Source organism: Lissotriton vulgaris, chromosome 9 (assembly GCF_964263255.1).
Source record: "Lissotriton vulgaris chromosome 9, aLisVul1.2, whole genome shotgun sequence".
NCBI classification, from domain to species: Eukaryota; Metazoa; Chordata; class Amphibia; order Caudata; family Salamandridae; genus Lissotriton; species Lissotriton vulgaris.
The window spans coordinates 287,791,628-287,816,052 of record NC_141697.1 but is presented as its reverse complement, the minus strand read 5'-3'; the positions used below and the strand labels follow the sequence as shown (position 1 = coordinate 287,816,052).

The following is a 24,425-nucleotide window of genomic DNA, read 5'->3' as shown; positions in this document are numbered from 1 at the left end:
GGAGATGGTGGGAGTCTGAGCGAGGGCACTACATGCACTGGAGACAGCACAAAAGACTGCGTGTTCAACCCACATTCCCCTTTAGCTTGCATGAGTCTGCCTTCCTCCTCCCAGCCTGATCTCTGGCAGAGATCCATGACCTCCAAACCCAGGCCAGCACAAGAAGGTGAAGATTCCCCCCCCCCCTCCTTTTCCCCCCCGCCCCCCCTCTCACCCCACCCATCTGTCCAACCCACCCCCGTATACCTACCCCCACCTCCCTGTCTCGCACATGATCTGCCCCTTTTGGTGCAGTTACCGACTGTGCTATGTGCATCCAGCACCACGAGGCATTCTGGAACTTGTAGATTTTGTTGTTTAAATTGTTGGGGTCAACAATAGCTGGCACTTGTGGCTGGGGGAGCAAGGGTGACGACAAGCAGTGGAAAGGATGGTCATTGTGGTGGGGGGGGGGTAGAACGTGCTTGCCAGTGATGAATAAAACAGTTAAGAAGATAGTAGAGTAACACATGTTGGATCATAATTTCTTTTCCGAACTCGCCGCTATCAAGTGCCAATAGAATAAGTGCAGGCTGCCAGCTCTCTGAAAGCGAGCAATTTTACTGTATTTAATTTAAGCCCTGGCAATGTGAAACAAATTATTATATCTGTGCAAAGAAAGACACTGTTGTATGTTACATAGAGACCACTGTGTATAAAAAAAAAACATCTGCATTAAGACGTACATGGAGTAAAGGTTATCATCAACAGCTACATGGAAAGGCTGGCGCATCGAGCCCCTAAATCTAATATTAAGGAGAGCCTCTGGCACCAGGAAAGCAGATGTTTACGACCTAAGGACACCAAAGAGCAAGAATTTAGGAGCAGTAACTGACTTGGCGCCAACCCTGCCGGCCGGCCTGTTGTCCAAGACAACTGTGCCAAAGACAACTTGTCATGCAGCTGCTCAGCCTCCAAAAGCCTGGAAGAGACTGCAAGCACTCTTAAGAAGCTACCAGCATCTCCTGTGGAGTAGTGGAGCCACTTCCCTGCACCCAAGAAGAACCGTTAGGACTTCGAACAGCACAACTGCACCCATGGGGTGACTTAGGCATGTGCAAGCTTTGCACCTGCACAGGGCCATCAAACCCCAGGGGCCACCACGGCAATATATATCCTTAATATAATAATCCTCTGAGGATGGATACATATTTGTGTGGGGCCCCTGGCAGGGATTTGGCAACCTCCGGCTCTGTTCCACTTCCAAACACCCTGACTCCCCTCTTCACTGGGCTCCGCCCCGCCCAGACCCCCTCTTCCGGGTCCCCCTACCTACGCTCCCTGCCCAGGGCCACCATGAACCTAGAGCCGCCCCTGCATGCCCCCGCTGAGTCTAAGTGGGCCAACTATACTAACCAGGTCCTGAGACACACCAGCTTTGAACCCCACCATAGGTTTGCCCAGACTGAACTTCAAGTCACTGCTTGTGGGTTCAACTGGACAGCCCCTACCCCAGACGCATCTTGCTGTCTCATCATCCTCCCTCCTTCACTGTCTGCACACTGGGCCCCGATAAATTTAAAAGAAAATCCAAGTAATATTTAGTTCTCTGTAATCTGCAGTCTGTCATGGTTGATCTGTTTATGTGTGAGGAAGAGTTCAGGACCATCTGATGTCCACGTGTAGGGGCAGCATTCATGTCGTCCCTTCTGGAGACTGTGCAAGGTCGCCAAAGAGTCTGGCACCACTACTGGGGCTCAAGAGTAAATTCCAATCCATTTTGGGGCTATGGATAGTCAAAAGATGAGAAATATGATTAAGTAAAATATCCTTCTGAGAGCCTTATTGAAAGTAAGTAACTTAGTCTTTGCCTTTTATTTTCTGCAAGCCCAGTCTTGACTACGAATTTTATTGTGTTTCTACTTTTTTAGAGACCACTTACCATCACCCCTTTTTAATGCCCACTGCTTGCTCTGTGTTTACGTGATCGATTTCCAGCAGACTAGAAACTAGAGAAAAAAACTATTTCCCTGAAGTTGTATTAATATCACTATAACCGCCTGGTTATCCGTATCCGAGAAGCAGTGATATCTTTTTGCTTTTTCGTTTCCTAAGGGGAAATTGGTTACAAGTTCAGCTGGGGCCTCATAGTTAACTTCTAGTGTGAAGTTAAAATTCAAACCGTACAAATGTACAGCCCTGGGAACCCATTTAGGATGGTTTCTAATGGTATTTGGAACATCCTGATTGGTGAGCGCAGTCAACTGATTACAAATGTTCACCGAGCATGAACGGAATACCTTTGTAATCTGTATGGATTATGCATATCTGTATCCCATGACTTTCTTTTAATCACTATTAGTGATTATCTTTTTGTCAAACATTGACCAGGTGGGTAAGAGGCCATGCCAGTGAATGATAGCAATGATTTCTGTAGCTAATCTATCCAAGCAGGTTATTTGTTAGTGGCTTCCTATACACATCTTGCATAACCTTGTTACAGCCGCTCTAGTTTTATTTGATGTTTACAAAGGCCCAAATGTTGGGTTGTTGTTCATTAATATCTGTTGAGCGGGCAAGTGGAGCATGAAAAATAATGCCACAAAACAAGTTAAAAGGTGTTTAGCTTGGCAGATTGAGGATATTATCCTGATATCTGATAGATGGCAATCCTTCAATGGTCTCCAGCTTTTAAATTCTAGAAAGTGTTCCAGCGTGTGCTGTTTAGTTCTGACTTTCATGGTTTTTACGAGCAACACTTTTCCTAAATCGATCCCTGGTCTTAATGTGTAAGTGCTGGGCTTGGATGTGTTTGGTATGACATTTTATGTATGTTTTGCTGAATTCTCCTATACGTTTTTTCACATCCCAAAGAACGATTTTCTTCCCATTGTTAGCTGCCCAACAATTTTCAAAAACATTATTCCCAATAAAAATTCCACTTTGCTTGGTTTTTCGAAATTCTTTTAGCTAGCTCTATTTCGAGCTGTTGGCATTGGCTTACTTGTAAGGGTTGTACACAAAGTGATGTTGCCTTCCTTATTTCTACACATTTGTGCTAACTTAACCTGTATAGTGGATAAACAATGAGCGTACAACTAAGCATTGCTTTGTTTGTGTTTTTTTGTTTTTTTTGTCATGGTTGATTAATTATTTTATTGTTTGGTTTTTCGTCAGGTTTTGGCTCCAATGTCTGGTGGAATCCAGCAGCAGGCAGGAGTAATCATACAGCCTCAACAGATTTTGTTCACGGGCAACAAAACGCAAGTCATACCTACCACGTTAGCCACTGCAACGCAAGCACAGGGACAGATTACTGTAGCTGCCCAGCAGCAGCATGCCCAGCAGCAGCATGCCCAACAGCAGCATGCCCAACAGCAGCATGCCCAACAGCAGCATGCCCAACAGCAGCATGCCCAACAGCAGCATGCCCAGCTACAGCAGGCACAACAGCAGGCACAACAGCATGCACACCAGCAAGCACAACAGAATGCGCTGCAACATGCACAACAGCAGCATGTGCAACAGCAGCAGGCACAGCAACAGCAGCCGCCTCTGGTTCTGCAAGTGGACGGAGCTGGGGACACTTCATCGGAAGAGGATGAGGATGAAGATGAAGACTATGATGAAGATGAGGAAGAGGACAAAGAGAAAGATGGGGAGGATGGACAAGTTGAAGAGGTAATCTTGAAAACGAAACTTCTTGGATGAGAGAGTAAATGAGGGGCATATCTGTTTCTTTCACATTGTCGTGGTGCTAACCAAATATGAGTAATTGGGATCAATGTTAGATGGCTCCTGGCCTGTCTAGTTTCATGAGAGCAAGATGTGTTTAAGTTCTTTTATTAAGAAATCATTTTATTGACTTTCTTTAAAATAACCTGCAGACAAGAGAAAACCCATCACACCATAATGCCCAGTATGCGTAAACTGTGTAACAGTAATGCACAGTTTTACCGACACATGCTTCTTTTTTGTCTGGTCCCATACACACTGTTTACTTACTATTAATTCACCTGATTACCCAATGAATCCATAATCCTTTTGTTCTGAGTAGTTCCTTTGTGAGGGCAGAACACATTATGTTGGGTGCCTTCACTATATGGCTTATTAGGGTATTGGTTTATACTGGAATTTAAAATGTTAATGCTAGTCTTCAGAGAGAGCTCTGTGCTGTGCCGTGCTTAAGAGTGTTGAGATGATTTTTTGGCTAATTATACCCCTCAAGCTTCTTAATATGATTAGCTTGTGGAGCTTGATTATTTATCGTATTAAAAATTATCAAATGTGCTGTAGTGCAAATTCTGTCTCATTCTTTCAGACCTGCTCCCCTAACATCAATTCGAATTTAAAAATAAATCTTATATATCATTAGTCATGCCTTACAAACCGCTACAAATCATCAGGATAAACGTACATCTTGAATGGAGCACAGGTGTAATACTGCATCTTTTTGTTTGTTTTGAGATAGATAAAAAAAAATAGTTCTGTCTATGTATCGCCACACGTAAAATGCTAGGCCTCTGATTTTCCATTTAATTGTCCTTCTGTTTCGCCTGTTAATTAAAACAGGTTATAAGTAGATTTGATTTTTAACACAAAAAGCCAATGTCTTAGTGACTGATCACCTAATGGGTCCTGTATTTAGGTGCTACTAGGGCCTAAACAGGGTGGAATATGAATATATATATATATATATATATATATATACACACACTCTGGAACACCCTTCCTGCACATATCCGAGCAAGTCCCTCCCTGTTCACATTCCGCAAACCGCTAAAGACGTGGTTATTTGACCAATAGCCTTGTATATCTTCTTTACCCCAGTTGCTGATCCATCCCTTAATTAGCGCCAAGACGCCCACGGGTATTCGCCGCGCTCTGCAAATGTCAATAAATAAATAAATATATTTTAATATTGTTAATTGGGGAGATGTTTCATAATTGACCACACAGGAAAAAAGATGCACAATATATTCATAAATGATTCAATAAAAAATGTAGTTGGAAAGAAGTGTGTTTTTTGTAAAGGTGGTTTTAGACGGATGCTAACTGACGGCAAACCGGATTATTCAAAACAATTCTCATCTCTAAACCACATAAGTCAATTAATTCATGTTACCACTCCCTTTTTGAAGACGGGTCACAATTTAACCAATGTTTAACTATCTGAAGTGTAACTAGGAAGTCTAATTAGGATCATTGAAATGAATAAAAATCCCCAAAAATGTTGCTGGAGTGTCAGCTGTAGAACTTAAAGTAAACACGTAGGTGAAGGATGAATGCTGGTACTTAATTTGTTTAGCTCCTTAAAAACCTCGACCCAGTAAGCTTTTATTTTCGGGCACTGGATGAAGAAATGTGCGGTGTATGATCCAAAATAGTTTCAATGGAAGCAATTAGTATTGATCCTATATCCCCCATAAGTGTAGGCCTTTTAAAGAAAATGGATATATGGTATCAAAGTATAATTGTGCTTTTTCTGTTTGTTTTTTAAGCGTGAAAGATGTCAAATTCTTTGACGATAAACAATACATTGTCTTAGCTCATCAACTGAAAACAAGTCTCTATATACTTGAAGGAACAGTTTAAGAATATACCAAATGTAGAAGAGTAGTGTGAAGCAGCGAAGGAAAGAGTTTTGAATTAACTGTCTCAGAGTCCTTCAATTAGTATGTGACTACTTAACTGCCAGTGAGTCATGAGAAAAACAACAGGGAAGTGATGGTTTGACCCATAAGAACATGCATTTTGTGCATCTGGGAAAGACCAATCTCTGAGATGACCAACCATATTTGTGAGTAAAACTGATCGGGTCTTAAACCTGGTCTTTTTAGGTCTCGCCTGTCGATGCGCATGCGCATCGAGCAAGGCGAGAGTATTGCGAGTTATCCACTCTTTATCTGCACTGCAAGGAATCGTGGCGATTCCTTGCAGTGCCCGTGACTTTTAAGGTCAATGCGCATGCGCATTAAGCTTATGCGCATGCGCATTGACCGTAAAAGTCACGGGCGCGTGCACGTCCGTGTATGTTTACCCTTGCCTACTCTCTCTCTCCCCTCTCCGCCCCCGTTCCGCCCCCTCCCCTTCCCGCCGTGTCGCATTTCTCCTCCCCCCTCCCCTCTCTTCCTTCCTTCTAACGCCGTGTCGCACCTCTCCCCTCTCCGCCCCCTCCCCGCTCCGCCCCCTCCCCTTCCCTCCGTGTCGCATTTCTCCTCTCCCCTCTCCGCCCCCTCCCCTGCCCGCCGTGTTATTTGTTTATTCCACCAAGCTCCATACTGCAGCAATCAGCTTTTCCATAAATCCCAAACTGAATTATACGGGTGCCCAGTTCGAAGGCCTTTCCATACATCCTTCTTTCAAATGCCAGCTGGTGCAAAATATGACAGGGCGATTCTATGATGGCCTGCAGGCATCTGAAGTGCACACAGGAAATTGCGGACCCAAACCAATGCAAAACCTCGACAGTTAAACATCCAACAGAGGTCTCCTCCTCACCAGGGGTCTCCTCGCTCACTACCCAGGTCTATAATCTGCAGACGCCATTGTGCCGACACAACATGATGGTCTACCCTGGATTCGTTCAGCGAGCCATAAAAGCACACTTGGTTCTTTCTCCTACATTCACCCCACACTCTCGCTATAACCTGCAGGGTGTGATGCACACTGATGTCGCACCTCTCCCCTCTCCGCCCCCTCCCCTTCCCTCCGTGTCGCATTTCTCCTCTCCCCTCTCCGCCCCCTCCCCTGCCCGCCGTGTTATTTGTTTATTCCACCAAGCTCCATACTGCAGCAATCAGCTTTTCCATAAATCCCAAACTGAATTATACGGGTGCCCAGTTCGAAGGCCTTTCCATACATCCTTCTTTCAAATGCCAGCTGGTGCAAAATATGACAGGGCGATTCTATGCTGGCCTGCAGGCATCTGAAGTGCACACAGGAAATTGCGGACCCAAACCAATGCAAAACCTCGACAGTTAAACATCCAACAGAGGTCTCCTCCTCACCAGGGGTCTCCTCGCTCACTACCCAGGTCTATAATCTGCAGACGCCATTGTGCCGACACAACATGATGGTCTACCCTGGATTCGTTCAGCGAGCCATAAAAGCACACTTGGTTCTTTCTCCTAAATTCACCCCACACTCTCGCTATAACCTGCAGGGTGTGATGCACACTGATGTCGCACCTCTCCCCTCTCCGCCCCCTCCCCGCTCCGCCCCCTCCCCTTCCCTCCGTGTCGCATTTCTCCTCTCCCCTCTCCGCCCCCTCCCCTGCCCGCCGTGTTATTTGTTTATTCCACCAAGCTCCATACTGCAGCAATCAGCTTTTCCATAAATCCCAAACTGAATTATACGGGTGCCCAGTTCGAAGGCCTTTCCATACATCCTTCTTTCAAATGCCAGCTGGTGCAAAATATGACAGGGCGATTCTATGATGGCCTGCAGGCATCTGAAGTGCACACAGGAAATTGCGGACCCAAACCAATGCAAAACCTCGACAGTTAAACATCCAACAGAGGTCTCCTCCTCACCAGGGGTCTCCTCGCTCACTACCCAGGTCTATAATCTGCAGACGCCATTGTGCCGACACAACATGATGGTCTACCCTGGATTCGTTCAGCGAGCCATAAAAGCACACTTGGTTCTTTCTCCTACATTCACCCCACACTCTCGCTATAACCTGCAGGGTGTGATGCACACTGATGTCGCACCTCTCCCCTCTCCGCCCCCTCCCCTTCCCTCCGTGTCGCATTTCTCCTCTCCCCTCTCCGCCCCCTCCCCTGCCCGCCGTGTTATTTGTTTATTCCACCAAGCTCCATACTGCAGCAATCAGCTTTTCCATAAATCCCAAACTGAATTATACGGGTGCCCAGTTCGAAGGCCTTTCCATACATCCTTCTTTCAAATGCCAGCTGGTGCAAAATATGACAGGGCGATTCTATGCTGGCCTGCAGGCATCTGAAGTGCACACAGGAAATTGCGGACCCAAACCAATGCAAAACCTCGACAGTTAAACATCCAACAGAGGTCTCCTCCTCACCAGGGGTCTCCTCGCTCACTACCCAGGTCTATAATCTGCAGACGCCATTGTGCCGACACAACATGATGGTCTACCCTGGATTCGTTCAGCGAGCCATAAAAGCACACTTGGTTCTTTCTCCTAAATTCACCCCACACTCTCGCTATAACCTGCAGGGTGTGATGCACACTGATGTCGCACCTCTCCCCTCTCCGCCCCCTCCCCGCTCCGCCCCCTCCCCTTCCCTCCGTGTCGCATTTCTCCTCTCCCCTCTCCGCCCCCTCCCCTGCCCGCCGTGTTATTTGTTTATTCCACCAAGCTCCATACTGCAGCAATCAGCTTTTCCATAAATCCCAAACTGAATTATACGGGTGCCCAGTTCGAAGGCCTTTCCATACATCCTTCTTTCAAATGCCAGCTGGTGCAAAATATGACAGGGCGATTCTATGCTGGCCTGCAGGCATCTGAAGTGCACACAGGAAATTGCGGACCCAAACCAATGCAAAACCTCGACAGTTAAACATCCAACAGAGGTCTCCTCCTCACCAGGGGTCTCCTCGCTCACTACCCAGGTCTATAATCTGCAGACGCCATTGTGCCGACACAACATGATGGTCTACCCTGGATTCGTTCAGCGAGCCATAAAAGCACACTTGGTTCTTTCTCCTAAATTCACCCCACACTCTCGCTATAACCTGCAGGGTGTGATGCACACTGATGTCGCACCTCTCCCCTCTCCGCCCCCTCCCCGCTCCGCCCCCTCCCCTTCCCTCCGTGTCGCATTTCTCCTCTCCCCTCTCCGCCCCCTCCCCTGCCCGCCGTGTTATTTGTTTATTCCACCAAGCTCCATACTGCAGCAATCAGCTTTTCCATAAATCCCAAACTGAATTATACGGGTGCCCAGTTCGAAGGCCTTTCCATACATCCTTCTTTCAAATGCCAGCTGGTGCAAAATATGACAGGGCGATTCTATGCTGGCCTGCAGGCATCTGAAGTGCACACAGGAAATTGCGGACCCAAACCAATGCAAAACCTCGACAGTTAAACATCCAACAGAGGTCTCCTCGCTCACTACCCAGGTCTATAATCTGCAGACGCCATTGTGCCGACACAACATGATGGTCTACCCTGGATTCGTTCAGCGAGCCATAAAAGCACACTTGGTTCTTTCTCCTAAATTCACCCCACACTCTCGCTATAACCTGCAGGGTGTGATGCACACTGATGTCGCACCTCTCCCCTCTCCGCCCCCTCCCCGCTCCGCCCCCTCCCCTTCCCTCCGTGTCGCATTTCTCCTCTCCCCTCTCCGCCCCCTCCCCTGCCCGCCGTGTTATTTGTTTATTCCACCAAGCTCCATACTGCAGCAATCAGCTTTTCCATAAATCCCAAACTGAATTATACGGGTGCCCAGTTCGAAGGCCTTTCCATACATCCTTCTTTCAAATGCCAGCTGGTGCAAAATATGACAGGGCGATTCTATGCTGGCCTGCAGGCATCTGAAGTGCACACAGGCCCCAAAGGAGAGGAAAATAAACGCTGAGATTATCCCCAGAGCATTCAGATTCCTCATTGAAATTGCGGACCCAAACCAATGCAAAACCTCGACAGTTAAACATCCAACAGAGGTCTCCTCCTCACCAGGGGTCTCATCGCTCACTACCCAGGTCTATAATCTGCAGACTCCATTGTGCCGACACAACATGATGGTCTACCCTGGATTCGTTCAGCGAGCCATAAAAGCACACTTGGTTCTTTCTCCTAAATTCACCCCACACTCTCGCTATAACCTGCAGGGTGTGATGCACACTGATGTCGCACCTCTCCCCTCTCCGTCCCCTCCCCGCTCCGCCCCCTCCCCTTCCCTCCGTGTCGCATTTCTCCTCTCCCCTCTCCGCCCCCTCCCCTGCCCGCCGTGTTATTTGTTTATTTTACCCGCCGTGTCTCTGCTGCTTCCCCCTGTCCTGTCTCTCCTCCTCTCTCTCTATACCCTCCCCCTCCTCCCCACCACTCCCATCAAGTCCCTCTGGCCCTTCCCTCCTCCCCGGACCCCTCCTCCCCTGCCCCCTCCACCCTTTCTTGTTCGGATTTGAGGTTGAACTGCGTTTGCTCACGCATTTTTTGCTGTTTGTTGCTTTTTGCTTTACTATGAGGTAAAGCACAGGGCTGAGTTGGTTTCTAAAGTCTCCTGCCACATTGCCGCCTCCTCCCCTCCCTGCAAGTGCATTTGTCGTGTTGTCGATTGTCGTGGTACACACTCACACGAGGTCAAGTTCTGATAATTTTAACGTTGTAATTTGCACATCTCCGCCTAAAGCGCCTTTTACTATTTCCACAGTAATTTCTTTGTTACATCAGTTCTGCTTTGTCCAGCTCTTTTGAAGAGGTCAGGTGTTTCTCTTCTTTCTTGATCTGCCTCCTTGTTTGTAAATATCTCTTCACGCATGTAAGCTCGGGTGAAATGCTGTTACCGGCTGTTGTGCAAGTTAGTCTGCTCTTTTAATTTGTGTGGATTTTGAAGTCTACCCACATAATACAAAGTTACATTTTGCTGTAATCAGGAGGTTCTCTGGGAAATGTTGGCATTTTGGCAGTTTTATTTATCCTGGTATTTGCTACAGAATCGGGAAATTCCTGGAATATTTGAATACTGCTTCTTTCGGGTGTGTTTTTGTGTAGCCAAGCAGCTGTTCATCACCCCACCCAGAGGAGACTTCGAACAGATCTTCTGTCCCAAAGTAAAGTGTTGATTGTCAGGGCAGGACTGGGGAACCAAAACCTCACTCACCCTCAACCCCTCACCCTCAACCCTCACTCACCCTCAACCCCTCACCCTCACTCACCCTCAACCCCTCACCCTCAACCCCTCACCCTCAACCCCTCACCCTCAACCCCTCACCCTCAACCCCTCACCCTCAACCCCTCACCCTCAACCCCTCACCCTCAACCCCTCACCCTCAACCCCTCACCCTCAACCCCTCACCCTCAACCCCTCACCCTCAACGCCTCACCCTCACTCCCTCACCCTCAACCCCTCACCCTCAAACCCTCACCCTCACTCACCCTCACTCACTCACCCTCAACCCCTCACTCTCACTCACTCACCCTCACTCACCCTCAACCCCTCCCCCTCGACCCCTCCCCCTCAACCCCTCACTCCCCCTCAACCCCTCACTCACCCTCAACCCCTCACTCACCCTCAACCCCTCACCCTCAACCCCTCACTCACCCTCACTCTCACTCATCCTCACTCACCCTCAACCCCTCACCCTCACTCACCCTCACTCACCCTCACTCACCCTCACTCACCCTCACTCACCCTCACTCACCCTCACTCACCCTCACTCACCCTCACTCACCCTCAACCCCTCACCCTCAACCCCTCACCCTCACTCACCCTCACTCTGACTCACCCTCACTCAGCCTCAACTACTCCCCCTCACTCCCCCTCACTCACCCTCACTCTCACTCATCCTCACTCACCCTCAACCCCTCACCCTCACTCACCCTCAACCCCTCACCCTCACTCACCCTCAACCCCTCACCTTCAACCCCTCACTCACCCTCACTCTGACTCACCCTCACTCAGCCTCAACTACTCCCCCTCACTCACCCAAAACCCCTCACTCACCCTCACCCTCACCCTCACTCACCCTCACTCACCCTCAACACCTCACCCTCAACCCCTCACCCTCACTCACCCTCACTCACCCTCACTCACCCTCACCCTCAACCCCTCACCCTCAACCCCTCACCCTCAACCCCTCACCCTCAACCCCTCACCCTCAACCCCTCACCCTCAACCCCTCACCCTCACTCACCCTCACCCTCACCCTCACTCTCAACCCCTCACCCTCAACCCCTCACTCACCCTCACTCAACCTCACCCTCACTCACCCTCAACCCCTCACCCTCACTCACCCTCAACCTCATGCTAAAGATTTACAAAAAAACCCATAAACAATTCTAAAAGCACTAACTCTAATGCTGCGAGACCTATTGCATTTCTAATGCTTGTTTAAATAAGGCTCAAGGAAGGAGTGCTGAGCTTCAATCTTTATGTAGATCACAAAAAGGGCAGATTTTAGATAGACCCACCACTTGTGAGTCTGCATTTCCAATAGTATTTTAAAAACAGAAGGGCCCATCAACCTTTGTAGGGCGGTAGTTGTAAGGAAGGGAGGGAGCAGCAAGGTTTCTCAAAATAGAAGTTACATTTTGAGAATAGTGAGTCCTTTATTTTTTTATTTTTACAAAAGCATTTAGGACCGTTAATGGTAGCACTCTTAATTGAAAAGGGAATTGTGGCAGAGTATTCGTTTTAATTACTGTACATATTCTCTGAATACCTAGTGGGAAACTGTCCTATTTCTACATTCTTGGTGATACTTTAGTCAAATGATTTTCATAGAAAAATTAAGATGTGGTTTCAAGGTTGACCCTAATATTCACACCAAAATAAGTGACATTCGTTGTAAAACATTAATCAAAGCTTAGAAATTATGTAAAATCGGAGTTTTCTTTCCAGGGAGTAGCCGGATATCACATCAAATTTGTATGCTTCTGGTTCAATGATTGGAAGAGCAGTAAGTAGGTGTAAATATAGCCACATCTTCATCATTTTCTGCTACTTTACGCCATGCTGTTTAATGACATAAGTAGGAATCCAGAGAGTATGAACAATTGCAGCGAAAAAGACCGCCTTGATGTGTGCCTCTTCTAATCGCAAATCCTTAGCGCAGTGAGATCATACACACGACCCTGGCTGATAAACCGCTATATAGAGATTGAATGTGGCTGAACGTGTTTCCAAAAACAATCCATCTCAATATCTACCAAAGGAAAGACCAGCCGACCCTGTCCATTTTTTTTTTCTGCATCCAAAAGAATCATCCCGGCCACTTTTCCCTACTCATTAGCGATATTCAATATTGAGACTGCAGGGTTGGTGTGCATTGTGGTGTCTCTTCCTGGAATAAAACCATGTTGCATCAGGTCAAACTAATCAGATATCCAAGGGACATTCTTAACAAGCATTGGTATAACCAATAGGTCTCGCCTTTGGGACCTTGTAAGTGTTTAGCCATGCAATACTTGATGTTGCTGCACGAAGGATATTGTGCTGGATAACTAAACACTTATAAGGTCCCAAATGCAAGACCTATTGGCTATGCCAACGCTTGTTTCATCCAATGCCCAGCCAGCCCTCTTCCGTGGAGAGAATGTCCGGTTGCCAATCTAGCCAGAATACGCTGCAGTAAGTGTGATAGAGCCCATTCAGCAGCCTCCGTGGTTAAGTAAATATTTTTTTTTATTATTTTGTTTTAGAAAAACACTTGTTATTCGGCAAGTCTAGGTTTTTTTTTTACTCCTTAACAAACCGTTAAATAAACAAAATTTTTAAAGCACCAATTGCAAAAATAAAACCATTTTTATCTCAACACTAAAAAACTATACAGTACACAAACCAAGCCACGTGCCCCTCAGACGAACACTATCATTTTCAACTTCACATTTCCAAGCGCGCGCAAGAGCTGAAAAACGCCATGTGATTATAGCCTGCCCTCGATGTTTTGTAGCCAGAGCGCAACAATTGGCATTTCAGCTTCCTCTGTCATGTTTCTATTGAGCAAAAAAGAAAGAGCATTATAGTAAGCGATGACTTGTGTAACCTGCTCCAGCGAGTCACCTCTCAGTTTGTTTTTGTCACGCGTTTCACTAAGAAAATTGTTCAGTGCGGGGGCAGCCTTGCAAATCTGGATTGACTCAGCAAGCAAACTGCACTTTCGCATTATCGACCTTACCTATACTGTCAGTCCACACCTGGATGTTCAAAAGCCTAAATTCTATAACGAGGTAGTCAAGAAAAAGAACGTCAATTGCACCATGGAATAACAATAAAATACATAAAAATAAATAAAATACAGAGGCTAACTGGGTTCACAAAAATGCAATTCCTTTACTCATCTTGGGAAAACTTTAATTTCTCGAATAGCATTTTATCTTTTAGGAAATTATTACAGCCTCTGCTACCAACAATCCTCTCAGCCTGTGACAACCGACCCAAAACAAACACTCTATCCAAGAATGAGAGCACACATCTACAAGCACAGCATCTCTTCCCAATTTTGCATTTTTAGGCTCGCTAAGACATTATTGACCAGAACACCCATGGTGCCTCATTAAGGCTCAATTAAAATGTTTGAAATGCACCTGATTTCAAAAGAAGGGATTTTTTTAAAATTAAATTAGGTTTGATCAGCCCACGAATATAATGCAATATGTGTAAACCTTTTTCAGAAGGATTTTTAGGGGCAAAAACATTCCTGGCAATGGATTCAAGTCAAGACTACACTAGAAGTGTGTCCTTTTTACAACTGATATTTTGACATTTTAAATAGCTTTAAATACCAGCTATTAAATCCTATCATGCTAGAGACTGTCTGATTTTCACACGATGAAATCAGTCGGCTATCACTTAATCATCGCCCCCGCAGGCCATCCAGCTCTTAACTGTGGAGACGTGGAAAGAGCTCACTGTAGGCCGGCACTGCAGTTAATACGGTCGTGAAAAGAAATATTTAAAAAACGCAAGCGGTGACGTGTGTTGGGCGCACTTGACGGGGAAAAAGTGCTGTGCACTTCGCGCGCGCTTGCGCACGTAATAGCAAGCTGGTCGCCGGCCTGGGCTACTTTTAAACCACCTTCTAAATTTCTTGCAAGAGCAGCGCATGCGCTGACTGTAGCGAGACCTAAAAATACTGCAATATAAGTTCCTCTCTGTGATGTGGGGATTTTACCTTTTCTGTCAGGAGTTGGAGAGAAAGTTGTAGAGTTAACACATCTGTGAGGGTCTTATACAACTATTGGTATAGAGCCAGGATCGGAAGCTTTTCCTGATATCCGGTCTTGAATAGCACTTTCCAATTTGTGTCCAAATTAAACTGCTGATGAACAGTAATAAGTTGGTACTCCATATTGTGGTATAGGACTGGATATCTCATTCTGTAGGCGTGAGTTCTGGACTATATAATTGCAAATCACATATTATTGAAGTTATTTTTATTTCCTTATACTCTAATCTATCTTGATAATCTCTTATAGGTAGAATATGATTCTTGTAGGTTTGTTGCTTGATTCCCAAGTCTAATATTCTACTAATAATATCATTATTTCATAAATTTCTTAATTTACAACTACAAGCCTTCTGAACAGTCTTATCCCATAACTGTTGCTTAACCCCTACCATGCTCGTGACGGAACGGTTCCGTCACGAGCCTCGGGTGGGCTGTGCTGGTGACAGAACGGTTCCGTCACAGCACCCGCGCAGCGCCTGCGCGGCGCTAATTCCGCGCCTGCGCTAACGTTCTCTAGCGCGGGCGGGGCCGTGACTGAACCGTTCCGTCACAAGCACAGCTCACCCGCGTGCCGTGGCGGAGCGGTTCTGTCACGAGCACGGGACCACCGCGCGGCCCCCCTTAGCACTGCGGCGGAATAGCCGCCGCAGTGAAGGGGTTAAGAAGCATTTTTATTGTAATTGATTTAAGGTGGTTTCTCAACCAGTCATTGTATTTGGAAGTGACAATGCAAATCATGTTTCTAAATTATAAATCTGCTTTAGAGTATTGGCCATTTCATTAGTGTATTTTATACCACAATTGTATATGAAAAGATATTGCCTCACATTACTGCGTTAAGTCAGTCCCACATTAAGTAGCTAGGTGCTGTGTTTTTATTATTGATATATTTTTTTATATTTAGTGATTTTAGTTTTGGGAGGTTTTGTTTAGGAGAAGAGTCCAGTTAAATGTCACTCTTGTTATTTTTAGAGGTTTTTTCACCTATTAGTTTAAATTTCTTAATATGAGAAGGTTATGATCAGATATCAGCGGAAATTAATTTCAATATCTGTATCAAGTATTAGACCTTTGCATGCCAGAAAGACATCCGTTCTTGTGCATGTTTTGTGAGGGGCGAAGTACAAAGTAATGCTGGGCTTTTTTGTGACCGCGCCATACATCAGTAAGTACCGTAGAGTTCTGAAGAAGCAGTGAGGCTGACCGAGAGCGTGTCTTACGAAGGAGTGCTTTAAAACTGGTTGAGTCTAATGCCAAATCTATTATCAAATCTATATTGCTTCATAATTGTGAGGCTGACCGAGAGCGTGTCTTACGAAGGAGTGCTTTAAAACTGGTTGAGTCTAATGCCAAATCTATTATCAAATCTATATTGCTGCATAATTGTGAGGCTGACCGAGAGCGTGTCTTACGAAGGAGTGCTTTAAAACTGGTTGAGTCTAATGCCAAATCTATTATCAAATCTATATTGCTGCATAATTGTTAAGGGTCAGGCCAGATCGGGAGATCCTACAATAATGGATAAAACATAGATGGATCATCAATATTTGATGCATAGACTACACAGATACCGACAATTTACCCGCCTTTTGCTATTTGTGGTATCAGCTAGTGCCCTAAAGGGTGAACCGAAGAGCTTTTTGATTCCCACCTTGTGTTACCTAACAAAGTAGTCTGACTGTCAATTGTGGGAGGATGTAGCCTTCCGGCTAGAGCGGTCGACCTCTCAGTGGGGAACTTGGTTTGAGTCTGGGCAACAACGCTCAACATCCCGTGATTCTGGGCAAATCCCTTAATCTTCCCGTGCGTAACAAAAATGAATGTGTCCATCTGTAACGAAACTGGTGCTCATGTAAAGCGCTCTGATACTCAATGTCTGGGTCTAGCTTGTGCTATATAAAACTCTTTAAAAAAAAAAAAAAAAAAAATTAAGAAAAATTATTGTTGTGGCTGAGACTTTAAGACTGAAAAGATTTAGTTTGACAATTTCAGCAGTGGAGAATTGTATTGTTTGCATAACTGCTCAGGATTAAACGAGGCCAGTTCTTCATGATTAAGACAGTTTGGACATCGAACGGAACCCATTAAGGTTCAGCAGTTCATCCTTGTGTTTTGCAAATGTGCATTTATCGTGGCCTTTTTGTCATACTGTATCTTTGACTGGTTTGGAGATGGTAATAAGAGTGGTGTAGTGACATTTAGGCTCACATTTGCAGAGACATCTTCCCTTTTTAGGTCTCGCACCTGGAGATGCAGCGCGAAGCGCTGTCGCCAGCGAGACCTATTGTCGTCGACTAGGCTTTCAAGGGCGACAGGAGATGGGCACGCGCAGGCTGCAGGCCGCACAGGAAATGTGAACGCGCCGCGCACATCTCCTGTCCCCCTTGGGAGGCAAGTCAGCACAGTTTCACTTTCACTTTTGTGAAAACTCGCACCATCGTTGGAGCGGCCCTTGCGGGCCCGCTCAGTTAATATACATTGGCACTGTGCCTTCATCAGAACAAATGACGGATCCTCCAAACTCACCCGTTGTGGCGGCTGGCTGCGGCGCGGTACTGGAGCACTTACATGTACCGCACATGCGCGACCAGCGCTCGCCCTCCCAGGTCTCCTCCCCGCCCGGATGTGGAGCTGCGCCTGCTTTGAGTGGTTCGCTCCCCTGTCTCTCCGCCGAGACTCGGTATCGTACATGCTGTGCTGCTCTGCTTATAACTGTGCCATTGTTTATTTTTGTTCGCCTGCTATTTAAATAGTGTTTGCCTGCCTGTACCATTTCTGCTCTGCAATTTGATTTTTGCGCAGACTCGGTATCGTACATGCTGTGCTGCTTTGCTTATAACTGTGCCATTGTTTATTTTTGTTCGCCTGCTATTTAAATAGTGTTTGCCTGCCTGTACCATTTCTGCTCTGCAATTTGATTTTTGCGCGATATCCCCCCGGCGCCCTGCTCTGCTCCCCCCTCCATTTTGTCCCTGTTGTTGTTGTTGTGCTTGCTGAGCCCGCCCCGCCTCCCAGCTGAACAGCCCTCGCCCCCCCCCCTCCACCTTCCATTTATGACAGTAGCTCACGCGCGCAGCGTTCACGCGCAGCGACCGCGCCGAAGGTGCGCCAAAGGTAAGCCCGTCTACGCCCGTCCGCGCCTGGACGGCGCCCAGCGCCAGACCCCCTTCCCCACGCGCTGCCCAGCCCTCCCGCATTACCTACGATGCCGCCACCCTCCTAGCCCTTAACCCCGGTCGCGCCCCCAACTGCGTCCAAGCCGCTCCTGGACACACCCATGGGCCTTTCTCATGCTACTCCTGCAAATTCATCGGCACCGACAACATCTACGCTACGACCACACCACAGATTCCCGACCCCAATCACCTACAATGCATCCTTCTCAACACCCGATCGGTCCACAGGCACGCCATTGACCTATGGAATCTACTAGACACCATCTCTCCAGACGTCGCCTTCCTAACAGAAACATGGGTGAACGCTTCCTCCGCCCCAGACATCACCATTGCCATCCCTGAAGATTATAAGATCATACGCAAAGACCGTACCGGCCACACAGGAGGAGGAATCGCTATCGTCCATAAGAAATCAATCCGCATCTCAACCAGCTCTGACGCCAACCTCGCCAACTCCGAACACCTTCACTTCCAGATCCACACCGACCCCAAGACCACACTCAGAGGCACCCTCCTTTACAGACCACCAGGACCCCGCGCAAAATTCAGTGAAGACATCACGGCCTTCATCACTCCACACGCGCTCCCCTCAAAAGACTACATCCTTCTGGGAGACCTCAACTTTCACCTCGAAAAGATCAACGACCGCAACACCACCACCCTCCTGGACAACCTCGCCAACCTCGGACTTAAACAACTGGTCACTTCCCCCACCCACATCGCAGGTCACACACTCGACCCCATCTTCACCTCCAGCAATCATGTCTCCTTCAACCACACCACGGATCTCCTCTGGACTGACCACAGCTGCGTTCACTTCACCTACAACAAGCCAAAACCCATCAACCACCTCCAACCAACTCTGCAAAGAAACTGGAACAAAATCACCATCGACCAGATCTCCTCATCGCTCCTTCTAAACACCCCAGCCCACTCTTCTAACCCAGACCAAGCCGCCGCCAACTTCACCCTATGGTTATCCAACACCGCCGACACCTTAGCACCACTGAAAAAACGTCAAAGCAAACATGGCAGCAAGAAGGCCTCATGGTTCAACAATGATCTTAAGAAGTCCAAGAAACTCTGCCGCTCCCTTGAAAAGGCCTGGAAAAAAGACCCAACCACAAGCACCAAGGACGCCTTCAAAAACGCCACCCGCACACACCACCAACTAATCCGAAAGGCCAAGAAAACAGCATTCAAGGATCGACTTGACAACAACGCCCACAACAGCAAGGAACTTTTCAACATCGTCAAGGAATTTACCAATCCCTCGGCCAACTCCAACGACATCACCCCTTCTCAAGCCCTCTGCGACTCCCTAGCCTCTTTCTTCCACAACAAAATTGCAGACATCCACAACAGCTTCGACAACCAACCCGGAGACCAACCCACCCAACCATATGCCGAACATTCTCCCCCCTTGAACACCCTTAACGACTGGAACCCAATCTCCTCTGAGGACACCATCCGCCTGATGAACTCCATCCACTCAGGATCCCCCACAGACCCATGTCCTCACCACATCTTCAACAAAGCAGACTCCGTCATAGCACCGCACCTCCAAGACGTCATCAACTGCTCCTTCAACTCCGCCACCTTCCCGGAAAGCTGGAAACACGCTGAACTCACCGCCCTTCTGAAAAAACCCACAGCTGACCCCACCGAACTCAAAAACTACCGTCCCATCTCGCTCCTTCCATTCCCGGCCAAAGTAATCGAGAAAGCTGTCAACAACCAGCTCGCCGCCTTCCTCGAAGCCAACAAATCCCTCGACTCCTCACAGTCCGGCTTCCGAGCAAAACACAGCACTGAGACCGCCCTCATCGCAGCTACAGACAACATTCGAACTCTACTGGACAATGGAGACACAGTCGCCCTCATCCTCCTCGACCTCTCTGCAGCCTTCGACACAGTCTGCCACAGCACCCTTTTACAACGCCTCAGAAACATCGGAATACAAGAAAAAGCACTTGAATGGATCACCTCGTTCCTCACCAGAAGAACCCAGAGAGTTTGCCTTCCACCATTCAAGTCCGAGGCCACTGAAGTCATCTGTGGCGTACCACAAGGATCCTCACTCAGTCCCACCCTCTTCAACATATACATGAGCCCCCTCGCGGCCATCGCCCGCCAACACAACCTCAACATCATCTCCTACGCGGATGACACTCAACTGATCCTTTCTCTCACCAATGACCCCAGCACCGCCAAAACTAACCTACACGAAGGAATGAAAGAAGTTGCCGAATGGATGAAACAAAGCCGTCTAAAACTGAACTCGGATAAAACAGAAGTCCTCATCTTAGGTTCTTCCCCCTCTGCATGGGACGACTCTTGGTGGCCGGAAGCCCTTGGAAAAGCGCCCATCCCGACAGACCACGCACGGAACCTAGGCGTTATCCTGGACTCTTCACTCTCAATGAACAGACAAGTCAGCGCCGTATCCTCATCCTGCTTCAACATTCTTCGCATGCTCAAAAAACATTTAGCTGGATCCCCACCGAAACCAGAAAAACAGTCACCCATGCTCTGGTCACGAGCCGACTGGACTACGGAAACACCCTCTACGCAGGTACCACTGCTAAACTCCAAAAGAAACTCCAACGAATCCAAAACGCCTCAGCCAGGATCATATTAGACATCCCGCGCAACGAACACATCTCTGGTCACCTGAAAGACCTCCACTGGCTACCCATCAATAAGAGGATCACTTTCCGACTGCTAACCCACGCACACAAATCACTCTACGACATTGGACCAGAATGCCTCAACTCACGACTGTCCTTCTACACCCCCTCCCGCCAACTACGTTCTTCCAGCCAAGCCCTCGCCACTGTACCTCGCATCAACAAGACCACCATGGGAGGCCGATCCTTCTCATACCTGGCTGCTAAAACATGGAACTCACTCCCCACTTACCTTCGCCTTACCCAGAACCACCTAGCATTCAGAAAGCAACTTAAAACGTGGATATTTGACAAGTAATCCTCCCCCCCCCTAAGCGCCTTGAGACCCTCTGGGTATGTAGTGCGCTATATAAATTCTCTGACTTGACTAGACTTGTTTTGCTGTTCCCTGCCACCCGAGCCTGAGATGGGGCTGTGAGCTGCTTCTTCCTTCCCTGCCAACTTGAGCCCCTCAAGCTCGTCTGTTGCATCCCCTCCTTGTACAACTCATATTTTAAATTATTGCCAGTCTCGTCCTCAATAAGTCCCTGCTGTCCTCTCGTGTGATAGTCAGTTGTCTCCTGCATGCGGGATCCTTCTCTTGCTGAAGTCTTGACCCGTTCCAGCCCCCCCGATGTCGTGTCTATGAGCGCCTTCACTGTAACAGCTACTATTCCTCTCATCCCCCCCATCCCCCCGGTTTGCCCATCGCTGGCTCTCCGCTTCTGCCGGACTCTTGGCGGGCACAGAGAACGACCACCGAAAGGGAACGAGGGCTCCACGAATCGGCTGCTGAGGAGGCTCCCGTGGGGGAGATGCCGGGACTTTTCCCCAGACTCTACGAGATGTGGAAGTATTGTAACATGGAAGGTCTGTGGAGCGGGCCGGAGCCCGCTCGGCCCCTATGTCCTGCCCCCTCAGGCGTTCTCTTTTTCGTCTGCCCCTCCCGGACTGCAGCCCGAGTCTCACCTTTCTGCCTGTAACACAGCCTGTTCTTTATTTCTGCTACCCCTCCCTTTCTGCTACCGTCCTGTTTCAAGACTGTTCTATACTCACTTCCAGCATGCTGACTGTCCCTCCTGCCTGCACCCCCCACTGCCCTCTCCCAGCAGCCCTCGCTTCGTCCTTCCCTACGTACAGCCCTCCACTGGAAGACTTTTTACTCTCATAATATAGAAGCTTCACTTTTGCACACACAGCAAGCTGACACTCGCTTCCCTCTGCCCATTCCCCTTCTCGTTCACTTTCTGCCTCCCCCTCCCACCCCGCCATTGTACCCGCTTCCAAAAACCCTCCTCCTATTCCCCACTACCCTCATTTGCTTTTCCTTTTTCCTCCATTCTCACTCTTTCCCTAACATCTTCCCCTCCTCTTTTTTTCACCCACAATCTCACCATTCACCTTATAGCGCTCCCCGTTCCCTCGCTCAAAACCCACAACCCTTTCTTCCCTGCTCTCCTATCACCTTTTGGGGTCTCTGCTGTTTATCCCCTCCTATTTCTGTAACAACTTCTTTCTTTCTCCCCTAGCCCCTTAGCCACTGCCCTCCCCAGTTTCTGTAGTAGCACGCCCTCTCTCCTACCACTCTCAGAGCTCCGTTCTTTTCTCTGAAGTCACTCCCTTCCTTCACTGCCGCCTTCTAACACCCCGTCCCTACCCATTCTCCTATTTCTCACCCGTCTAACACAGCCCCTCTTTTTATGCCTCTTTCATGCCTAACTTGGTTTCTCTTCCCTCGACCACCCCACCGGTGTCAGATCAATACAAACTTGCTAAAATTCACTGAATCCGTTCTCAGCACATTCGCCTGTCCCCTAAGATGCCCACTCTCCAGCGTCTCTCGGAGGGACCAGTGCAAACCTGCCCAGAAAGCGTAAGATCACCCTCGTTTCCTGGCTCTGTCTCCCCTGTGTCATTTCTGCTGGTTTACTTAACAGCATTTCCCTAATTACTTCCTCAAGTAACTGTCTCTAATAAAAACTCCTGTCCCAAAAATAGCTGCACGCACGGGCACCTTGTTTAATATTCCAGGCTACCTACTTTCAGAATGGTGACAGCTTATGGTACACACTTTCCACGTTAAGGTATTGCAGGGCTGCATGCCTAAAGCATTTTTGAACTTGGAAACGCCCCGATTCTGTTAATCCAGTTTCTCTTACTGCAGGCCCGATGTGCTTTGGTGCCTTCTTTACAAATTGTCCGTGCCTTCTTTACCCCCGCCCCCCCCCTTTTCTGTGCCTTCTCCCCATCCCTCTCCCGCCGTCCCTCGCTCCCATTGTCCGTGATGCCTACCATTTACCATTCAATAGGTCTCATTTACACGAGTTTGAGCTATTGGCATTGTAAATGACAATGCCATTAATTAATGTTTTGGTTTTTAAAACATAAATAAAAAGCATTGTCATTTACAATGCCAATAGCTTAAACTCCCGTAAATGCAAGACCTATGGCATTGCAAATGCTTGTTATATTACCTACTATTCCCACTTCGAGTGCTCCATCCCCTTAACTCAACCTTCACTCCCCCCTCTACTCCATCCTATGTTGAGTGGACAAACGAGGAAGCCCTTTTTCATGACGGGTTTCCAGTCCAAGTTCAAAGCCTTAGATGCTTCCCTCATAGCAGCATTTATCCACACCCACCATTATTTTTGAGTGAGTAGTAGTAGTTGATGAGTTCACCAGGGAGGAATGTAATAAAATGATTAATAGAAAAAAAGAAGCAGTTTCTTTCGTTATGGAGACTCTTTGAACAACCATTTTTTTTCTCTTCAACACCATTCCTCTTACCCCTTTTTGCCGTTATTTAGCTTCCTCTCAAAACCCTCTCTCCCAGCTAAAAAAAGCATTTTTTCCTCTTTTTCCTTTTTTCCCAGCCCTTATTTATGAAATTGTGCCACCACTAATTGCTGTTGTAATATAAAGGTTAACTTGTAATCCCAATTACATGGTGTAGAAAGATTATCCCCTCGTGAAGAAAAGATTTAGGGTGAAGGTAAAAAGAAGCAAACACCCAACTAAATAGGTCTGACATTAGACCCGTAATCCAAAATGACAAAAACGTCCTATTTGCAAGCAGATTTCTCAAGGAGTTACAGAAATCAATAGTTTTAGGAAGAAGAATTGACACGCCTTATCATTTCTAGACCCTCTGATTTCTCTAGAAACTTGGAGAGCTAATCGAGGCAAAGCATAGCCTAGCTCACGAGTTACAGGTATTCGTAATCTGTCCATCAACCAACATAATCCCTGTATTCATTGTCATTTAGCCCACTTGTGGATCTTTTAGAAAAGGCATCAAATACAAGATTTGCCTTCTCTCCAGAGAAATACCAATAAGTACTTGAATTGTATATAATCGCGAGACAAGATGTTTCCTGAGGATAGGCCTGTGCCCCGGGCAATTAAAATGTTTGTATACATTCTTAGCTTCCTTAATCATTCATCAGTGCAATGAACAGATAAAAAAAAATGGTGTTGGCGCCAGAGTAATACTAGTTCTTGATTTTGCTGATAGAAAGGGAAGATCCATTTTATTTATCTTCTAGCTTTTCCAGGGCATCCTGACCTTGCTTTTGTGGTCTACCTACCACCTGATCTCAAATGACCAGCATAATTAATTTCAGCTGTTCTGGACGAAACTCCATTTCAGTTATGCGTATGACGATAGTGGAGAGCTGTTCAGGCATTTGCCAAACTGTTGCCTGTGTTTTAAGATTAGCAA

The 24,425-nt window shown here is 47.3% G+C and overlaps 1 protein-coding gene across 3 annotated transcripts in view; it reads left to right on the top strand.

Moving 5' to 3' along the window:
• The window catches only part of GTF2A1 (general transcription factor IIA subunit 1), a 169,764-nt gene that overhangs the window by 61,531 nt on the left and 83,808 nt on the right, over positions 1-24,425 (top strand). For all 3 annotated transcript variants that reach the window (XM_086937594.1, XM_086937593.1, XM_086937592.1), the window contains one exon: positions 3,157-3,660. In XM_086937594.1, coding sequence (XP_086793720.1) covers positions 3,157-3,660 — 504 coding nt within the window. The remainder of the gene's footprint in view (positions 1-3,156; positions 3,661-24,425) is intronic.